General features: G+C 50.6%; 1 protein-coding gene across 2 annotated transcripts in view; it reads left to right on the top strand.

Annotated features, from left to right (window-relative positions):
• The first annotated feature begins 7068 nt into the window (after positions 1 to 7068).
• Positions 7069 to 18469, top strand: part of GAS6 (growth arrest specific 6) — a 44870-nt gene continuing 33469 nt past the window's right edge. For both annotated transcript variants that reach the window (XM_037042096.1, XM_037042095.1), the window contains exons 1-2: positions 7069 to 7395; positions 7676 to 7842. In XM_037042096.1, the coding sequence (XP_036897991.1) occupies positions 7317 to 7395; positions 7676 to 7842 (246 nt within the window). In that variant the 5' untranslated portion in view covers positions 7069 to 7316. The remainder of the gene's footprint in view (positions 7396 to 7675; positions 7843 to 18469) is intronic.

Raw genomic sequence — 18469 nt, 5'->3', positions numbered from 1 at the left:
ACAGAGAGTAGATCAAACCCTGCAAAATAATGTCAGCGTTTCAGATCTTTAAGTGTATTTCTAAGCTGAATCATAAGCTTTCCTAACAAATACTTTTATCAGCCAGAAGGGAAAAATATTCCGAAAAAAGTTATTGTCTTGGAAGCTCTAAAAAAGTAAACTTTTGTATCACAGCACATTTATCTACACCCCCAAAGCAAAAAGTTATTCTTCTAGATAAGGGGCATCTGTTGCATTTTGTTGGCCTAGCAACTTCTGCTTGGAGCTCTGCCCTGCCACGAGGGGGCTGCTGATCCCGTGGCCTATTTCCAGTTACAGCCACGTATGCACGTCCCACAGATCATGAGTGGGAGGCAGCCCAAGCAAGGCCAACCAACTCATCCCTGGAATTCTAGTGGGAGCTCTGTGAGACCATGGGGGTTTCCTCCGGATGTGAGGATATTGCAAGCGAGAGCAGCTGTGCCAACCCTGCCACTCCCAAAGGAAGCATAACTTCTAGAGAAATCCCAGGGCATAAAAAGCAGAGTCCTGGCACTGCCGGATCCCTGAGGTCAGCGCAGGCCTGGACTTCTCAGTCGCCCAAACCAATGCATTCCCATTTGCAGTGTAAGCACTTTCACATTAGATTTCTGCACATGCAGCCAAACTGGCCCTAAATAACACATTACTGAAATCTGCAAGTCTTACTGTAGTTATCCCTGGGCCATGGCATCATAGTTCGTGGGCTTTGTCCAAATACAGACGCATCAGAATGACTGTGGCAACACATTCATGCTCTACAATGCTACCTTGGTCATCCCTGCTCCCCCCTCCCCCCAGGAGGCCCAGGCGACTCTACCTGGCATCACCATCCACCCAGCTGCACCCTTCCCTTGATTCTCAGCTCCCACTCGGTTCCTCTGTTGGGATGATTCATTATTGCAGTTCTCTTGTGCTAGATCTGAGTATGGGGATGTTTTTGGATTGAACTAATACCTGGTTAGTGGTAGCTCCTCTACTATAGACACTCTCAATAGTGAGACTGTCACCCTCTTCTCCTCTTCTAAGACCAGCAGGGAGTCAACAGTGGGAGAGCCACACGCACGGCTCGCACTGGGGCGGAACTGGCAGGCCACTCCCACTGGAGTGGCAGGCTCGCGCTTGCCACTCACTGTCTCATGTAATTGCTGTAGTGTGCCCCAACAGTTAGGAAGTATCATGCTATTTTGCAGATAAGGAAATCTGGGGTGGAGAATAGAAATAATTGCAGCAGGTCACATTAAGGTGAAGTGTATCTATCCAGTTTAAAGGTCCCTCTCTTCCCACCATGCACCTCCTCCCTACACCATCTTCTCCCCTCCCTCGCTGGCTCCCTCCATCTGTTCTGCAAACTCACCAGGATGAGGACCAGGACTCAGGCGAGGGTGAGGCTCTATGTTTCAGACTGAACAGAAGTCAATCAGGCTATGGGAGGCAGCCTTGCCTGCAAATGGCCGTTTCTATGGCGAGATCCCTACTGTATTCCACAAAACCACTTATTTGGCACGAATCTCCACTGTAAGGAGCAGGTTGCAGAGGGAGCCCCAAGGTGCAGAGTAGGGGGAGCAACAACCTTTATCTGCCGCAGGCTGATGGTCCTGGGAACCAAGACTTTTGAGGCTAAAACTGGGCAAGATGATCACCCTCAGGAAAAGCCCTGGAGGACTTTTCCATGAAGGGATTTTCACCGTAAGGAGTCTGACCACTTCTTTCACTACGGTCAGCAGCGTTTTTCAAATGTGTTGACAGCCACCCAGAGTAATAAGTACATTTTACATCATGACCCAGTGCCCACCCAGAAAATAGAACAGTGGAAATGAAGCACTTGCGTCTGATAAACTGACATCCTCTATTTATTCTGTATCATTAGAAAACTGCTGGTTAACAAAATACTGAATTGATTTCAAGACCTACCAGTGGATTGCAAAACACGAAAAGAGCACTTACTGACTGATTCTGTGAGGCTGGCATTTCCTGGGTACCAAACCAAGTAAAGATAATACGAGAAAAGGAAATATCCTCATAAACATGGATGCGAAGATTCTTTAAAACATTTGCAAGTTGAATCCAATAACAATTTACAAAAAAAAAATACATCATGACCAAGTAGAATTTATCCCAAGGATGCAAAGTTCATTTAACATTTGAAAATCAATCAAGGCAAATCACCTGTTAATAAATGGAAGAAAGAAAAACATAGGATTATCTCAATAGATGCAGAAAAAGCATTTGACAAAATCCAGTATCTATTACTAATTTTATTATTTTTAAATATAGTATTTATTTATGTTATATTTTTAAAATATCTTATTTATTTATTTTTAAAGAGAGCAAGGGAGGGTAGAGAGGGAGAGAAACATCAATGTGTGGTTGCCTCTCCAGCGCCCCCTACTGGGAGCCTGGCCTGAAACACAGGCACATGCGCTGACTGGGGATCAAACTTGTACCCTTTGGTTCAATCACATGCTCAGTCCACTGAGCCACACCAGCCAGGGCTTATTTCTTATCTTTTAGAGAGAAGGGAAAGGGAGGAAGAAAGAGAGAGAAACATCAATGTGAGAGAGAAACATTGATCTGCTGCCTCCTGTGTGCTCCCAATAGGGTACCTGACCCTCAACCCAGACACGTGTCCTGACTGGGACACGAACCAGCAACATTTCAGTCTGCAGAATGCCGCCCAGCCCACTGAGCCACACCTATCAGGGCTCCATTCCTAACTTTAAAAATTCACATGAAATTAGAAATAGAAGGGAACTTACTCCTCCTGATAAAGAGTACCTATGAAAATCCTATAGCTAACATTTACTTAATGGTGAATTAATTCTCTAGGATCAGGAGCAAGCCAGGAATACCCACTATTATTGCTTCTAGTCAACAGGGCAGTGGAGGTTGCCAAGCCGTCATTAGCAAGAAAAGAAGTAAAAAGTACCCAGATTTGAAAGAAAGAAGTAAAGCATCTGTATTTACAAACATGATCATTTATGTAAAAAATTCTATAGAATTTTTTTAAAAAGGCAATGAAACAAAATTTAGTTACACAAAGTTGCCGGATAGAAAATAGACATACAAAATTCAACTGCTTAAATAATTAGAAATTAAAATTAAAAACATTTGCAATGGGATAAAAAATATAAAATATTTAGAAACAAATTCAAAGTAGATCATAATCCTCAATGTACAACTTAAACTATAAAACTTCTGGAAGAAAATCATTGTGGCCTTTGGTTAGGCAAATATAATTAAAAAAATAATAAACTACTTCAAAATTAAATACTCTGCTTTTCAAAGGATCAGAGTTTTCATTCTATGAAAATGCAAGTCACAGATTGGAAGTATTTGCAAATCCTATGATAAATGATTTGTATCCAGAATATTTAAAGAACTCTTAAAACACAATGAATAACTCACTAATTAGAAAAGGAAACATTGTAAGTAAAAGGAAAAAAGGATAATACTTTTTTAAAGGAAACTTATTTTTTAAGATTTTACTTATTTCTCTTTAGAGGGGAAGGGAAGGAGAGAGGGAGAGAAATATCAATGTATGGTTGCCTCTCATGAGGCCCCTGCTGGGAACTGGCCTGCAACCCAGGCATGTGCCCTGACTGCGAATTGAACCACGATCATGTGGTTCACAGACCTGTGCTCAATCCACTGAGCTACACCAGCCAGGGCAGGAAAAGAAGATAATATTTAAAGACACTTCACCAAAAAACACATTTGGATGGCAATATGCGCATTAAACATCATTAGTCATTAACATCATTAATCATTAGAAAAGTGCATATTCAAGCCACCAGATACCACTATGCACCTACTAGAATGGCTAAAATTTAAAAGACTAACCATCCCAAGCGTCGGTGGGAATGTGGAGCAGCTGGAACTCACACACACTGCTGGTGGGAGAGCAAAATGAAAAAAGTTCGAATAACAGTCTGTCGGTTTCTTAAAGAGTTAAACAAATGCCTACTATATAGTCCAAGCATTTTTGCTCCTAGATATATCCCCGAGTGAAACGAAAGTTTAGTGCATGCAATAACCTGTATGCAGACGTTCAGAACTACTTTATTGGTAATAGCCAATAACTGGAAACGAGCCAAATGTCCGTCAACAGGTGAATGATGAACACATTTCAACCCATCCATACAAGAGAATATTACTCAGCAATGAAAAGGAATGAACTGTCAATACAAGCGACAATGTAGATGAATCTGAAAGTAAATACATTGAGTGAAAGCAGACAAAAAGTCTACATACTGTATGATTCTTTTTATGTAAAATTCGGAAAAGTGCAAACTATTCTATAGTGACAGAAAACTGGCCAGTGGTTTTGCCTAGTGATGGGGGTGAGGGTTTTTGTCGAGGAGGGAGGACTTGCCAAAGGGCACGTGGAGATGTTTCTGAGTGATGGGTATTCTCCTAACTCGGTTGTGGTGGTGGTTTCATGGGCGTATTCATACACCAAAACTTCTGTGTGCAGTGTACTGTATTACCACTGCCCCACAGTCAAGCTGGTCAAAAAAAAAATCAAACAAAAACCAAATGTGACTGGTCTGGTCAGCCCCCCGCCCAGGGTCTTTTAAGACAGCTGACCCTTGAACAACATGGTTTGAATTGTGTAGAGGGGTTGACTTATAGACAGATGTTTTAAAATAAATATAGTCAGCCCTCTGTATTGCTGGGTTTCATACCCACAGATTCAACCAACCAAATACTGGATAGAAACGGTATTTTAGATCCAGGGTAGGACGTGTGGATATAGGGAGCCAACTATGTGCATTGTTCTGTGCCACTTTATATAAGGGACTTCACACCCACAGACTTTGGTATCTGAGGAGGGGCATGGAACCAGCCCCCACCTGAATACCTAGGGACGGCTGTAGTTAAGTTTTGGGGAGTCGAAAGTTATACATGGATTTCTGACTGTGTTGAGGGGAGGGTCGGCACCATTAATCCCATCCCAGCCCCGAGCCATTGAAGAGTCAGCTGCACTCAACTCACATTCATTGAGTGAACACCTAAATAAACGGTGTTATTGACTTGAAATCAGCACCCACAGATGTGATGACAGGAGAATGCAGAACTTTCATTTCCCTACAAATCCGTCACTTCCTACCCCACCTTCTACCCCAGCTCCACACTTTCACCCCAGTTTACCCTCAGAAAGAGCTACTGCATTCCACCTCCTAACCATAGGCTGGCTATCCACACAAAGCATCCATTGTCCTGGGTCTCATCTGTCCCTTGCGGAGGTGAGCTGTGTACTCCATTGTTGCTATTTTGGGGTATAAATACAGTGCTTGACAACTCTTTCCAATTTTGAAACACATGATCCGATTTGCCTATTTTCCATCTCTTCTTTATAGCAAATTCCCTGCATTGGTAATTAGGTTGAAAATTTGGGACTTAAGGTTTGGGTCAGACATCCTCCACTGCTCCCCATATGTGTTTTCTGTACTCTATAGTTATCAAAATCAAACCGAGCAAGTGTATGTGAGTGCTTTTATTAAACAAAGTTTCTACCTAATGGCAGGGATCATGATTCCTGGGATACCAACTCAGTAGAAGGGGTGAGTGGAGAAAGTGGGGAAAGGGAGGAAGATCCAGGCCCAGGCCTCAGGGGACCTGAAAGGCTCCACCCAGTGGGGCCACACGGATGCCTGGTTACCCGAAGCCCTGAGCCCACGCCCACACAGGCCCTCCCAGAGGGGCAGAACAGAGGCCAGAATCTCACTCCTACGTGGATCAGACTCTGAGAATTGCATGCACTCCACAAACTCTCTCCTCCAAACACACACAAACAATGCGGAGAATAACTGCGAACAGTTTCTAGTTCATGCACTTTCTGAAATCTATCCTTGGGCTGCTGGTTTAGAAGCCCTAAGGAATAGAAAGAAGTGCCTGAACACAACAGTCTTTCTGATCTCTGCGCTGTTTGCAGGGAACTTTCATCACTAGGCTGCCTTCGGGTGGCTAGCTGACAAGGGAGTGCAACTCTAGTTCAGACACAGGTGCAGGTGACTAATCTAGTGAGTTGTTAATTCTGTTTTAAGATGATCCTCATGAACGTTCATTTCCCCAAATCTAACATATTAGTGTTCATTAACCTACCTTTAAATGAATGACCCCAAAGCATTCTATCAGCAATGACGCTTCATTCTCCTGCCGTAAACGGGAGGAGAGACAGGTCCGGGCTCCAGGTACTGAACCCACCAAGCAAAACGACCAGCCCTGTCGGGCGGAGGCGACTTGCCGGCCCCTTCTCATCGTTTTGAGGTGAGGGGAAAACCGGGGCTAGGATTCTTCAGAGGCCCGGCTGCGTCCAGGACCCCCTCCCCCCCGCATGCTGGACTCACACCGCCTGCTTCAGCCCCCGTTTGACTCGTCTGCTACATTTTGGTTCTCTCTGTGTGTATTTTGCCTGTGACTTTGCGAAATATTCTGGAAGGAGAGACAGAAAGTCTTGGTCTCTGGGAACAAGTACAATGTTGCGTTCAGCTAAAATACCCACTGGGAAACCTCAAGGTTTTCAATGTCATCATTATGGAAAACACAGATTACAAAAGGAAATAATTTAATGTCACTCCCTGGCCCCCATCGGGATTCAGTTTGACCTCAGTTTATCTTTTCTTTGGTGAGTTTTAAGTCTTGGGAAAATCTGCCCAAGAATGAAGAATCCAGAAAGGATACGGGATATTTGGGTTGGGGGTGGTGTGGTGGGAAAGAGGTTTATAACTGGTAAGTGGTCAAATTGCAGTACCTGGACACGTTGTACCTGGGTGTTGGTTCTTTCCTTTAACTCCACGCATTGATACACTCCATCGCAGGTTTAATGGAAACTCCTTCTCCAGGACGCGGTAGTCTAAGCAGCCTGCGTGTGAAATAGCCACGCCCCGATGACCTGTTTCCCCTTCAATCTTTGATCTTTCCAGCGAAAACCAGCTGGGGCGCCAGGCAGCTGGTGGGAGCTATCGGCCCCGCCCGCCCGGCGCGGCCCGGAGGCCAGTCCTGCCCCCGGCCGCGCGCCCCGCCCCGGCCACCCCCGGCCCCGCCGCCGCCTCCGCCCAGACCGGCTGCAAGCCCGAGGTGCCGCCGCCGCCGCCGCCGCTGCCGCCGCCGCCACCGCCGCCGGGATGTGACCTTCAGAGCCGCCTGCACAGGATGACCGGAGCCACCGCCCCGCGGCGCCCGCGGCTTGCCACGGCCTCCCTGGCACTCTGACCGCACGCGCTCCCGGCTGTCCGCCCGGCTCCCGACCCCGGTCCCGGTCCCCGTCCCCTGTCCAGGCGCGCGGCCTCGCCATGCCGCCGCCGCCCGGGCCCGCCGCCGCCCTGGGCACCACACTGCTGCTACTCCTGCTGACCTGGGAGTCCGCGCCCAGTGAGTACCGCGCGGGGGCCGTGGCGCGGGCTGGATCGAGAGCCCCTCCCCAAAAAGACCCTGCCACCTTTGGGGGCAAGGGCTACGCCAGTGCCCGCACCCCACCCCGGCCCCGTGCGCCCCTAGTCCGTGCGGAGTGGACCGCCGCATCCCCGAGCCCTCTGCGGGGAGGACGGTGCGCGCGGAGCCGGGGTTGACAGCGTGTCCCCGCTCTCTCCCTTATCTCTCCCCGCTCCTCCCCGCTCCGCCTGGCTTCGTCCTCCCGCTCGCGTCCCGGCAGCCTTGATGCTGCGGCCGCGCGAGGCGGCGCAGTTCCTGCGGCCCAGGCAGCGCCGCGCATACCAGGTCTTTGAGGAGGCCAAGCAGGGCCACCTGGAGAGGGAATGCATCGAAGAGCTGTGCAGCAAGGAGGAGGCCCGGGAGGTGTTCGAGAACGACGCCGAGACGGTAAGCGCGGGGGCCCGGCGCTGGCGCCGTGCAGGGGAGGTGAAGAAATGGGGAGGTGTCTGCGGGGCGCCCAGGGATTCTGTGGCTGGGCGGGACCGCGGTGCGGATCTTTAGATAAGGCAGATCACCTCCCGCGCTGTCCCGGCGGCACCGCATTTCTGGGAAGATCCATCCCTGTGCGCCCTTGTAGGGAGCCCCGGGGTTTCTGCAGCCCCTCAGACTTCCCTTCCCAGTGTTTGGTGAGCCCTTCCTGTGGGGAGCCGTGTCGCAAGTCACACCCAGAACTCTTAAACAGGAACACATAGGGGCAGGGCTTAGGGTATCCGGACCCTGGCCCACCCTCAGGCCTCCTCCACACCCTGTGAGCTCCAGTTGTGTAGGTGACTCCCAGGTGCTCTGTTACGTGGAGGTAGAAGCAAATCTTTGAGCGGGGTCCTGTTGACACCCTGCAGTTCTCTTCTGCAGACCTCTGAAGGGAGCCACCTTGAAGGAAATGTGCAGTACAGTGTACGATACCTCCACCAGAGTGGCATAGAGGCCGTTTTTAAAATGTAAAAGAAATCCCGTGGTTAAAAAAGCCGAACAGCTTCTTACCTCCCCTCTCCCTTAGCTGGAATGGAGGTGAGGGTTGGGGCTGCCCGCAGCTGCTTCGCCCTAGTGAAGAGGGAAAGGGGGTTTGCTTGAAAGAGGAATTAAAAGATGTGAGGGCTGGAATTGCTTGCAGCAATAGGTCCCAAAATATGATTACAGGAATATGCTAGAGAATATACGGGGGGAGGCCCCAAAGAGGGCAAGACATCAGGGGGACCTCCGGCGGTTGGTAGGAAAGGGCCCCAGTGTGTGTGCACACACACACTCACCAGCCCCTTTCAGCAAGGTGCTCTTTTAGGAGTTGGCAATTTTTGGAGTCTGATGGTGCTGGCTCAGGACATACTTCTAATAATAATGTCCTTGGAGACTGTGGGGCTGTGGGCAGCCAAGTGCAGGCAGGGAGCAGCCCAGGTGTGGACTTGGCGTCTGTGCAGGAGCTGTGCGATCTGAAGGGAGAGGGGACGGGTAAGAACATGTATGGGGGTCGTGACCCACGGGGCCTGGCGAAAGCCCTAGATGTGTATCTGCTCCGGGGCAGACGACTTTGGAAGGCAGTCGGGATAGAAATGGGGTGGACGTACATTACATCACTGTGTGCTGTGAGGGCGGTTTCACAGCTGTTTTTGGTTCTACCAGAGTTTTTCTTTTAAAGACTTCTCTGGAATGAAATAAATGTTGAATGCAGTCAACGAATGGCTCTGTGTGACAGATGTAGTCTTCTTTTGGACTTACATTGCTGATCGGTTGACTTGACGATCCCTTTAGGTCCCCTTTCTGAAAACAAGCTCTGAAATGATGGATGGCCACGTGCGGTTCTCTCTGGCACAGTTCGCAGTTGCGGCAGCCGAGCTGTGATGGGCGATTTGCTCGTGTTACTGCCCTCCGTGTCAGTAGGAGAGCAGTTTCAGTCCCGTCCTGTGAGCCATTCTGCGGGTCTTTTCTGGCCTCCCTGGCTTCCAGTGTCTTTGATGAAAAATCCTGGTCGCCGATGACCCACGCCTCTGCAGCGGGTTTCTGAAGGTCCTAGCGGCAGGGCTGTGTGCCAGGCCACCGGAGATCACTGTCCAGCTGTGGGATTGTGTGACGGGTCCAGTGTTCTCCACCCACAAGCCTTACCTGGAACATTTGCTTGTGCAGAAAGTGTGCGTAAGGGGCTTGTAGGGGACAAGAGTTGAGAGCAGCTAGGCTGCCACCTGCACAGGCATCCCCCGCCTGCCCTGCTGGCCCCAGCTCCGGCCTGCACAGGTGAGAAAAGCTGTGACTGGGCTTTCCTTCCTTTCGTGACATCCTACCATTAACCAGGGTGCCGCTCTTCCCAGAACCTGAATCCCCTCTCTCATTTTAATGGCTTTTGTGTTATAATTTTAAATTTATTTGCAAATGAATGGAGTGAAGATATGAAAAGAAACGTGGTCAGGATCCCACTGACTTTAATGCAGCCGCTGTTTCCCACCCTCTGTCTGCACCGGGGCTTGCACTTCCCTGCGCAGGCTTGGCCCCCTCCCCTCTGAGGCACAGCTGAGTTGCTTTAATGCTGGATGTTGGGGGGCAGCGGGGTGACTTCTCTTACACTCCAGCCCCATCAGAAGTTTGTAAAGTCTTTTTCGCAGCAAAGCCTTCTATAATTTCCTAGAATTCTGTCCTCCTTCCCAAACCCCGTCCCCAAATAGTATTACATTTTTTCCATTGTCCGTCAGCTTCCCAAATTGGACAGTTACTTCTTTGTCATCCACCCCAGATTGCTGGGTTACAGGCTCTTCGTTTTAACCAGCACCTTGTGTCCTGTGGAGACTGGTGTGTGGACCATATGCCCTGTTGTCTGGGTTTGGCCCTCAGCTTGTTTTCCTTTCTCTTGAGAGGCAGTGTGGAATGCTGGAAGGAGCTGGGTTAGGGGTCAGGGGCCAGGGTTAGGGATTGTGGGCCAATTCCAGACCCAGCTGCTCTGGTAGACCAGTTGTCCACTTTGATGTGTCCAGGTTTCCCATTCCATGTCCTTACTTCGGGGAGATGCATGTTCCCTGCCAGTGGTGAGATCCCCCAGATACTCACTGTTCACTGCTAATGTATTTTAGTAAATACAGCACTTTTGAAAAGGGCAATCCAATGAAATAACGGATGAGTTCCTCTGCTCCAAAAAGTTTGGGGCTCCCACTAGGAAATATTTATTCCTTAAAATATAGCTCATTCTGCATTTTTTTGACTGAGGCTGATGGAGTGATCCAGGATGACCTTATTTAGCTCCAGAAGTCCCCAGGACCTGGCCATGTGACGGTCCTAGGACGCCAGCATCCTGAAGGTGAAAGGCTGCACCATAATTGGTGTTTCTTGGGTTGTAATCACCTGACCCTCTCATGGGGGTGCTTGTGGGAGATGCCAGTCCTCACAGGCCAGGGTCACCTTTGTGGCTGATTCTGCCTGCCCCGCCTCATTGTCCACTGGGTTAGGATGCTAGAAGCAGCCACCTGCCCTCAATGTGTCTGGCCCAGTTGTGGTCACACACCTGTCCGGCTTTGGCTCTGCCTTTGGTGGTGGCGTTAACAACACTGCTCTTTCCTGCTGGCAGAGGAGGCGGTACCCCCTGTCCCGTGCCCATTCCTGGGGCTCTGGGGGCACCCTGGAAGAGGGAGCCCCAGGGATGGGGACAGGGAGACTTGGGCACCTGGAGCTGTTCCTGTACCAGACAGGGGCCTGGCCCTGAAGGGGTCTGCCCAGGGCCAGCTGAAGTGGGTGGGTTCTTGACTTTGTGTAGGAAAATTCCACAACATGAGTCCAGGTGACTATGAGGACCCATTTATTAAAACTGGGGACAGTGAAACAAGGAAGGGCTCAGCACAGAGGAGCAGCAGGAGAGCCTGGGCTGCCCAAACTCACTGGGAAGTCAGAGGAAAGGGGCTTTGGGGACGGGTTCAAGGAACTGGCCTGGGACAAGCTGCCAGCTGCCTGTAGCCATAGAGTTTAGGAGACACGGTGCCTGCGAGGAACTATGTGGGGGAAGGAGGAGGGAAGGGGAATGGCCTGGGCTGCTCCCCAGAGGGAGAGGCGTGTGCTGGGTCCTTTATCTTGAGGTTTTTACCTCTCTTAGGAATCTTAGGGGAGGTCTCAGGGGAGGGTTTCAGTAGAATAGTCATCAGTTTTGCAGGTGTGCTCTTTCAGGGTCATGGTCTCCACTCACTGGTCAGTGCCATGGCTCTTGCCAGTTCCTGGGTCGTCACATGCCTTGCTAGAATGGAAGGGGGCCTGGGGGTGCCGTCCTGACTCCCTGGTTATCCACTTCCCTCCTGGGGATGGATGGTCTCCCACCCACGTTCCTTCTGTCCCCAGGAGAGTGTCCCAGGCCACCCGTTTTTGTCACTGCCAATGCCTGTGCCTTTTCTCCAGAGCCGGAGGCAGGATTACAGCCCCTTTTGTCTTGATTCCTTTCCCATTTGTCTGTTCCTGGTGTTTCCCTCTCCCTTGCTTTTCCTCAAGCTGGGAGCCTGGGTAGCCCAGCCCTCAGCTCTCCCTGTGGGGACTCTCCCCAGTTTCTCTGCAAGGCCACTAAGGCCAGCCCAGCAGGTCACCTTTCTACTTGAGTCCTTCAAGGTAGGTGGGTTCCAGACGCCTTAAAGATACCATCTCAGCAATCACCCTTGGCTTTCAGAAAGGGTTCTGGACAAAAGGCTTATCCTGGCCCGACCTGCCGCCCAGGTACACGTCACCACCTGGCAGTAGCACTTGGTGCCTGCCCTTCGGCGACCCACGGCTTGTTGGCAGCAAAAAAATTCCAGGCTGCAGTTCTTTTATCCCACCACCTGGCTTAATCTGAGGTCCAAACAATAACACGTACACTATTTGCAACTGGCTAGTGGTGCGCCTGGGAGACTTCACAACAGGCAAGACCACGGGCCTGTTCTGCAATGTGTTTGTGTTCACCCTGCCCACCCCCATGTCTCTGTCTGTCTCTCTGTCTTTAGCTCTTTGTCTGTTCATCTCTCTTTCTTTCTCTCTCTCTCCATCTCTGTGTCTCTCTCAGTCTCCATCTCCATCCCGGTCTCTCTGTCTCCCTGTCCCTGCTTCTCTCTTTCCCTATCTGTCTGTCTGTCTCTTACTCTTTCTGTCTCTGTCTCTCATCTCTCACCCTTACTCCCACTCCCCCCAGCTCTTGCAGACATTGGGGAACCCAGTGGTGGTGATAGGTTCTCTACCTGAGGGAGTTTAGGGGTGCACTCAGCTTCAGAGCCCTGTGTGCTGCTGGCCTGCACGCTGAGGACTCCTGTCTTTCTGAGATCTCACATTCTTTGGGGATGGCTTGAGGAGGGGCACCCCCTACAGAGGTGAGAAAACCCTTCCCTCAAAAAGGAGGCTTTTTCGGGTGGCCTGAGGGGTCTCAAAGGGGCAGAAGTGGGAGAGTGGGGAAGGAGGAGGAGGGGGACTTTGTCAGTCCCAGTGACTTGCCTCTGCAATGTGGGTCCCCTGGCGGCCATGGTGACACCTTGGCTGTCACAGCCAAGACACTTGTGGCCCCCTTGCGCCTTTCTGCTTCCCTACCTGCCCTCCACACCCAACTCTGTCTCCCCAACACGTGAACACTCAAGACACACACCACACATGACATATAGACAGATGTGCACTCAGATCCACACACCCACGCACACAGGGACACAGGCACAGACAGTGCACACACACACATGCTGGCGCACAGCCACACAATGCTTGGAGTCTTCTCTCTGTGACTGTGGGTCCATTGAGAAGTGAGCCTAGGTCTCCCTCGCCCTGTGGAGACCCAGCCCCCACTCCCCTCTCCGGGCTCTGTTGCTTGGGGAGCATCCTGATCCCAGGGCAAATGGCTGCTCCCACTGACCTCTTTGGGCCAAGGCCTCCCTGCCTGGGACCTATCCCACTTGGGCTTCTGCCACCAGAGGCCCGAGGTTGCGTGTCACAGGGGCTGGGTCGCTGAATTGTTGTTCGACCGGTTATGCCTTCTCTGGACTTGGCTCCTGCAGGTGGCTGGTTAGGTCAGAGCTGGCACCCACAGGTCCCCAGCACCCATGAGATGGGCCTTGAGCAGGGAACAAACCCTGTCTGGCTCCCCCCCGCCCAGTCACCTTCTGTCACCCCTGTGCTTACCTACATGTTGGTTTTAATCTGAGGAGTGTACAGGGACTTACAGTCAGGCTCTCCAGTGTAATAACAGGCCCGGCCCCATAAATTACACCTCACCCTCCTCAGTGGGCTCCACATCTGTCGAGACCAATTAAAGACATTTCAGAAAACACTGAACGTCTGCCTTTGTTATTTAGAAACAAAACACCCTTTTAGGAAGCTGATGCTCAAGGCCTATTTCTTGAGATTCCCAGTAGCCGGGCTCAGCACAGTCAGGCACTTCCCAGGTCAGTCAGCTCCAGCACCGCGGCGCGGGTCCGGGTTTCCGCCTGCTTCGCTCTCCCCTCGTTCGCAGGCCGGAATTGGGAGCTGTTTCTGTGGGTCACAGAGTAGTGATGGGTGTTCGATGCTGGAAATTCTCTGTGCCTCTTTAGCAGCTAGTACAGTCTAATGATTTCGGTGCAAACCTGCTGTATATGCCTTGTCGATTTGGACCCTGACAGGTAGTTCATCAAAAGCTTTAACTTAATCTTTAAAGCGGAGTTGGAAGTGGAAGAAGTTGAAAAGGACATCGGTCCTTTATGTCCCCGTGGCAGAGGCCCAGATCTGCTTTGACTGACAGCACGGGTTGAAGTGTCATACTCATGAGAGATAGTAACATGCTACTGTCATGTTTGTTAACATACTGTTTTTTAGGGGGGGGGCTTGTGTTTTCAAATTGCAGTGAAATTTGTTTCTTTCTGATGTTGTTGCTTGGGATAATAAAATACGTTTTTTTACATCAGCCCTTAAAATCTGCCTTCTAGACCCAGTTTTTCCAGGACCTCTGCTTGGAATGTTTCACTCTATAAAACACAGAGCTGGGCTCCGCCTGCTCCCGGGGACAGGGGTGCACCGGTCACAGCTGCAGCCACACACCCAGCTACACAGGGGCCTCCCTGAGGCCAGGCTGGGGCCCTCTGCCCAGGATGGCTCGGTGACTGGCGGCTGCAGGTGCAGCCTCCCGGGAGCCTTCTGCTGTGAGCACACATTGCTTTAGCAGGATGCATCAGAAAAAAATGGAAGAACGTGTTTAGGAGGTTCCCGTCGGCAGTTGTCAGGGGCCAACACAGGCCCGTGGGTTTGTGCTTCCCTCCTGCCTCACTGGGTAGCGAACTCCTCAGCTTCAGAGGCAACCCCCCCGTTTGTGATGTAGGAATCCATTCCCTGCATCTGCATCGTGTGCTGGCTGCAACCATAACCGCCAGGCGCGTTCCCCAAGTTCCCCGTTGTCCACGCTGCACTGTCCTGTCATGGACAGTGTCCCTCAGGCCCCTGTCCCTGTCATGCCCACTAATCACGTGCACGCTGTGGGTCAGCTTGCATCCAGAGAGGCACCAGAATGCACTTGCTTTTCCCTTTCGTAAGCCAGGGACAAACAAGGATTTTGCAATAACGTTGTGGCTAGTGAGAGTCTTAGGTGTCACCTCGTTTTAGGCACTCACGTGGAACTTCGGCCCAAGAATCTATTTAGAGACTTGTCCAAGTTAGCTCATTGGTGGAGGATTCAGATGGAAACTCAGGTCACCAAACTCCGAGTTAAACGTGCAGACCTTCGGAAGGTGAGCGTGGGCCCAAAGCAAAGCATCTACACAACCCGCTGGAAGGGACTTCTGGAGAAAAATACCTTCGCCCCAAAGGTCCTCGGGCCCGGGCTGTCTTAGCTGCTAAATTGTTAATCCTGTACTCCGTCGAGCATTTTATTTTGCTCTCTTACATGACAGGAAAGTACATCATTTTGTTTTTCCCAAAGAAACATAAAAAGAGAAGTACAACTTTGCATTTGTGGTGTGAGCGTGTCTTCCCTGGTATCTGCTTGGTTTCTCTAAAGCAGTGCAATCTGGCCCCCCCGGGGGTGAAGGAGGAGGGCAGGTCATCCTGGCGCTCCCCTGTCACCACCATTAAGCCTGTACGTGGGCAGCAGCCATGCTTCCGCTGGTGCGGGGTCTTCGGGGCCTCCTCACACACCTGTCAAATGCTGGAGCACCAACCATCACATCTGCACTTTAGCAGGGAAGGTGGAGGAGCAAAGCTCCCTGCCCCCAACTGTCTACTGGTTTTACATTGTGCTCGTGTCTCATTGGCTAGAATTTAGTCACATGGTCGCCCCTAGTTGCGAGGGAGGCTGGGAATGCAGGGTAGCTAGCTGGGTACATTATAGCTCTAAAATAAACCCAAAGTTCTATTTCTAAGGATGAAGAGAAAATTGGGAATCTCTGCAGTGGGGAAGAGATATTTGGGAGCAAATCTCTTTAACTCCTGTGAATATTTTCACACTTGGTGACAGATACTAGAATTAGCCGTGTCAGAGAGTTTTTGCGTAATGCACCTCTCACACGGGTCTGTTCAGCGGCACTCTCACAATCCTGCCTTTTCATGGGCTACTTGGTGGAGGGACCAGCCCTCCCCTCCCCTTCCCTGGTGCCCTCTGCTTGGCCTGTGCAGTCACTTGTCAACTGTGCAGTGAGGGGAGGGCTGCAGCCCTCGTCTTTGGGAGCCCAGCGTGGCTGGGGAAGAGCCTGAGGACCCCACTCAGGGCCCCTTGTGGTTGCCGGGGACCCAGAGCTCGCGAGAAGCGTACACGCAGAGTGCAGCTGGGTGGTACTGTGGATGTGCCCAGACTGCAGGGAACGTCGTCTCTGGGGTTTGGGGAGGGGCCAACGTCTTCTCCCCGCCAAGTGCACTGCTGCACACACCAGAGCCCGAGCTTCCAGAAGAGCGTGTATCAATTCACATTGGTTACAAGTGTTTTGTCCTAAAACTGGTTATGAAAAACACCTGGAGGACTTAGCTTTCCAGTGGGCTCTAGCCACCAATGAGTCCCCTGCTGGCTCAGGCCCCTGTCCCTGTCATGCCACGTGGATTGGGCGCAAGGGGACAGCCATGAGGGAGGAGTGGTGTGTGGAGCTCTGGACTGTGTACTACACGACACTGCATCCCGCCCCTGGGGTCAGTGACAGGGCTGCTCCCAGCTTTTGTCCCGTGGCTCAGGAATGATGGCCAGGATTTTGTTCAGTAGCAGCGCTGACCATGGACATACACTTCAGTGACGGGGAAGCCCCTGCCCTGGGAAGCCACCCGGTGCAGACAGTGGTGTCCGTTTCCTTCGGGTTCATGGAGTGCTTAAGCAGGTGCCTAGTTTAGAGAATCACAGAAAATGAGTTTGGGAGGGAGGAAAGAAGGATTTTGTATGAACCATGTTCATACCATGGTTCTAACCATGTTAGAAGAACATGGCCAGATCTGAGTAATGCCTGCCTAGGAATGAAGAACCCTTCAGGGGTCCGAGGGCAGGACCGAGTTTGACTTTGAATGCCCCTGAGTGCTGCTGTGACCACAGTCAGACTGGGGTGGTGAGTTCATCCAACTCTGAGAAGCTGAAAACCTCAATAGTGGCCATTCAAACTGACGTGACTTTGATAAGCTTTTCTCTTAGAAGTCAAGGGTGCTAGCAAGACAGCATTACAGGATCTATTTCCAGCCAAGATGGAGGTGTAGGTAGACACACTGTGCCTCCTCCCACATCCAAAAGAAGGACAACAACAAATTTAGAAACAAAAAAACAACCAGACTGACAGCCAATCGAACTGTGTGGAAGTCCAACAACTGAGGAGTTAAAGAAGAAACATTCATCCAGACCAGTAGGAGGGGTGGAGATGGGAGGGAGGCAGAGAGGACTCGGGGCAAGGTGTAGCTGGTGGAGCGGGCGGTCCCAAATTCACATGCCAATAAACTGGGAGGAGCAACTGGGGACCGAGACAGACCACGCAACCCGGGATCCCAGTGTGGGGAAATAAAACCTCAAACCTCTGACTGAAAACACCTGTGGGGGTTGAGGTGCTGGGAGAAACTTCCATTCTCACAGGAGAGTCTGTTGAAGAGACCCACCGGGTCCTAGAACATACACAAATCCACTCACACAGGAATCAGCACGAGAAGGGCCCAACTTGCTTGTTGGAAGTGGGAGAAGTGACCGAAAACCAGCAGAGAGCAGAGCAAGTGTCATTGTTCCCTCTCGGACCCCTGCCCCACATACAGTGTCACAACGCAATGGTGTGGATTGCCCTGCCCTGGTGAATACCTACGGCTCTGCCCTTACTATGTAATAGGTGCATGGAGACAAAAAAAAAAATGGCCCAAATGAAAGAACAGATAAAAAGTCCAGTAAAAATACAACTAAGCGAAAAAGAGATAGCCAACCTATCAGATGCACAGTTCAACACACTGGTTATCAGGATGCTCCAGGAAACGCACTAGGTACTTCAACAGCGTAAAGATTCAGGCAGCAGTGAAGGTTGCATTATGTGAAATAAAAATATACAGTGACGGGAAGCAAACCAGGACTGAAATCAAGGGTTTGGAACAGAAAGAAGAAATAAACATCCAACCAGAACGGAATGAAGAAGCAACAATCCAGAAAAATGAGGAGAGGCTGAGGAACTTCCAGGACAACTGTAAATGTTCCAACATCCGAATCCTAGGGGTGCCAGAAGGAAAAGAAGAGAAGAAATTGAAAACTTATTTGAACAAATAATGGAGAACTTCCCCAATCTGAAAAAGGAAATAGACTTCCAAGAAATCCAGGAAGCTCAGAGAGTCCCAAAGAACTTGGACCCAAGGAGGAACACACCAAGGCACATCATAATTACATCACCCAAGATGAAAGAGGAGAGAATCTTAAAAGCAGCAAGAGAATAGGAGACAGTTATCTACAAAGGAGTTCCCATGAGACTATCAGCTGATTTCTCAAAAGAAACCTTGCAGACAAGAAGAGGCTGGAAAGAAGTATTCGAAGTCATGAAAGGCAAGGACAGATTCCTCTATCCAGCAAAGCTTTCATTTAGAATGGAAAGGCAGATACAGTGCTTCTCAGATAAGGTCAAGTTAAAGGAGTTCATCATCACCAAGCCTTATT

Source organism: Sturnira hondurensis, unplaced genomic scaffold, assembly GCF_014824575.4.
Source record: "Sturnira hondurensis isolate 20B ecotype Veracruz unplaced genomic scaffold, ASM1482457v3 Scaffold0003681, whole genome shotgun sequence".
NCBI classification, from domain to species: Eukaryota; Metazoa; Chordata; class Mammalia; order Chiroptera; family Phyllostomidae; genus Sturnira; species Sturnira hondurensis.
Note: the sequence above shows the minus strand (reverse complement) of the source record. Positions and strands in the feature narration are given on the sequence as shown.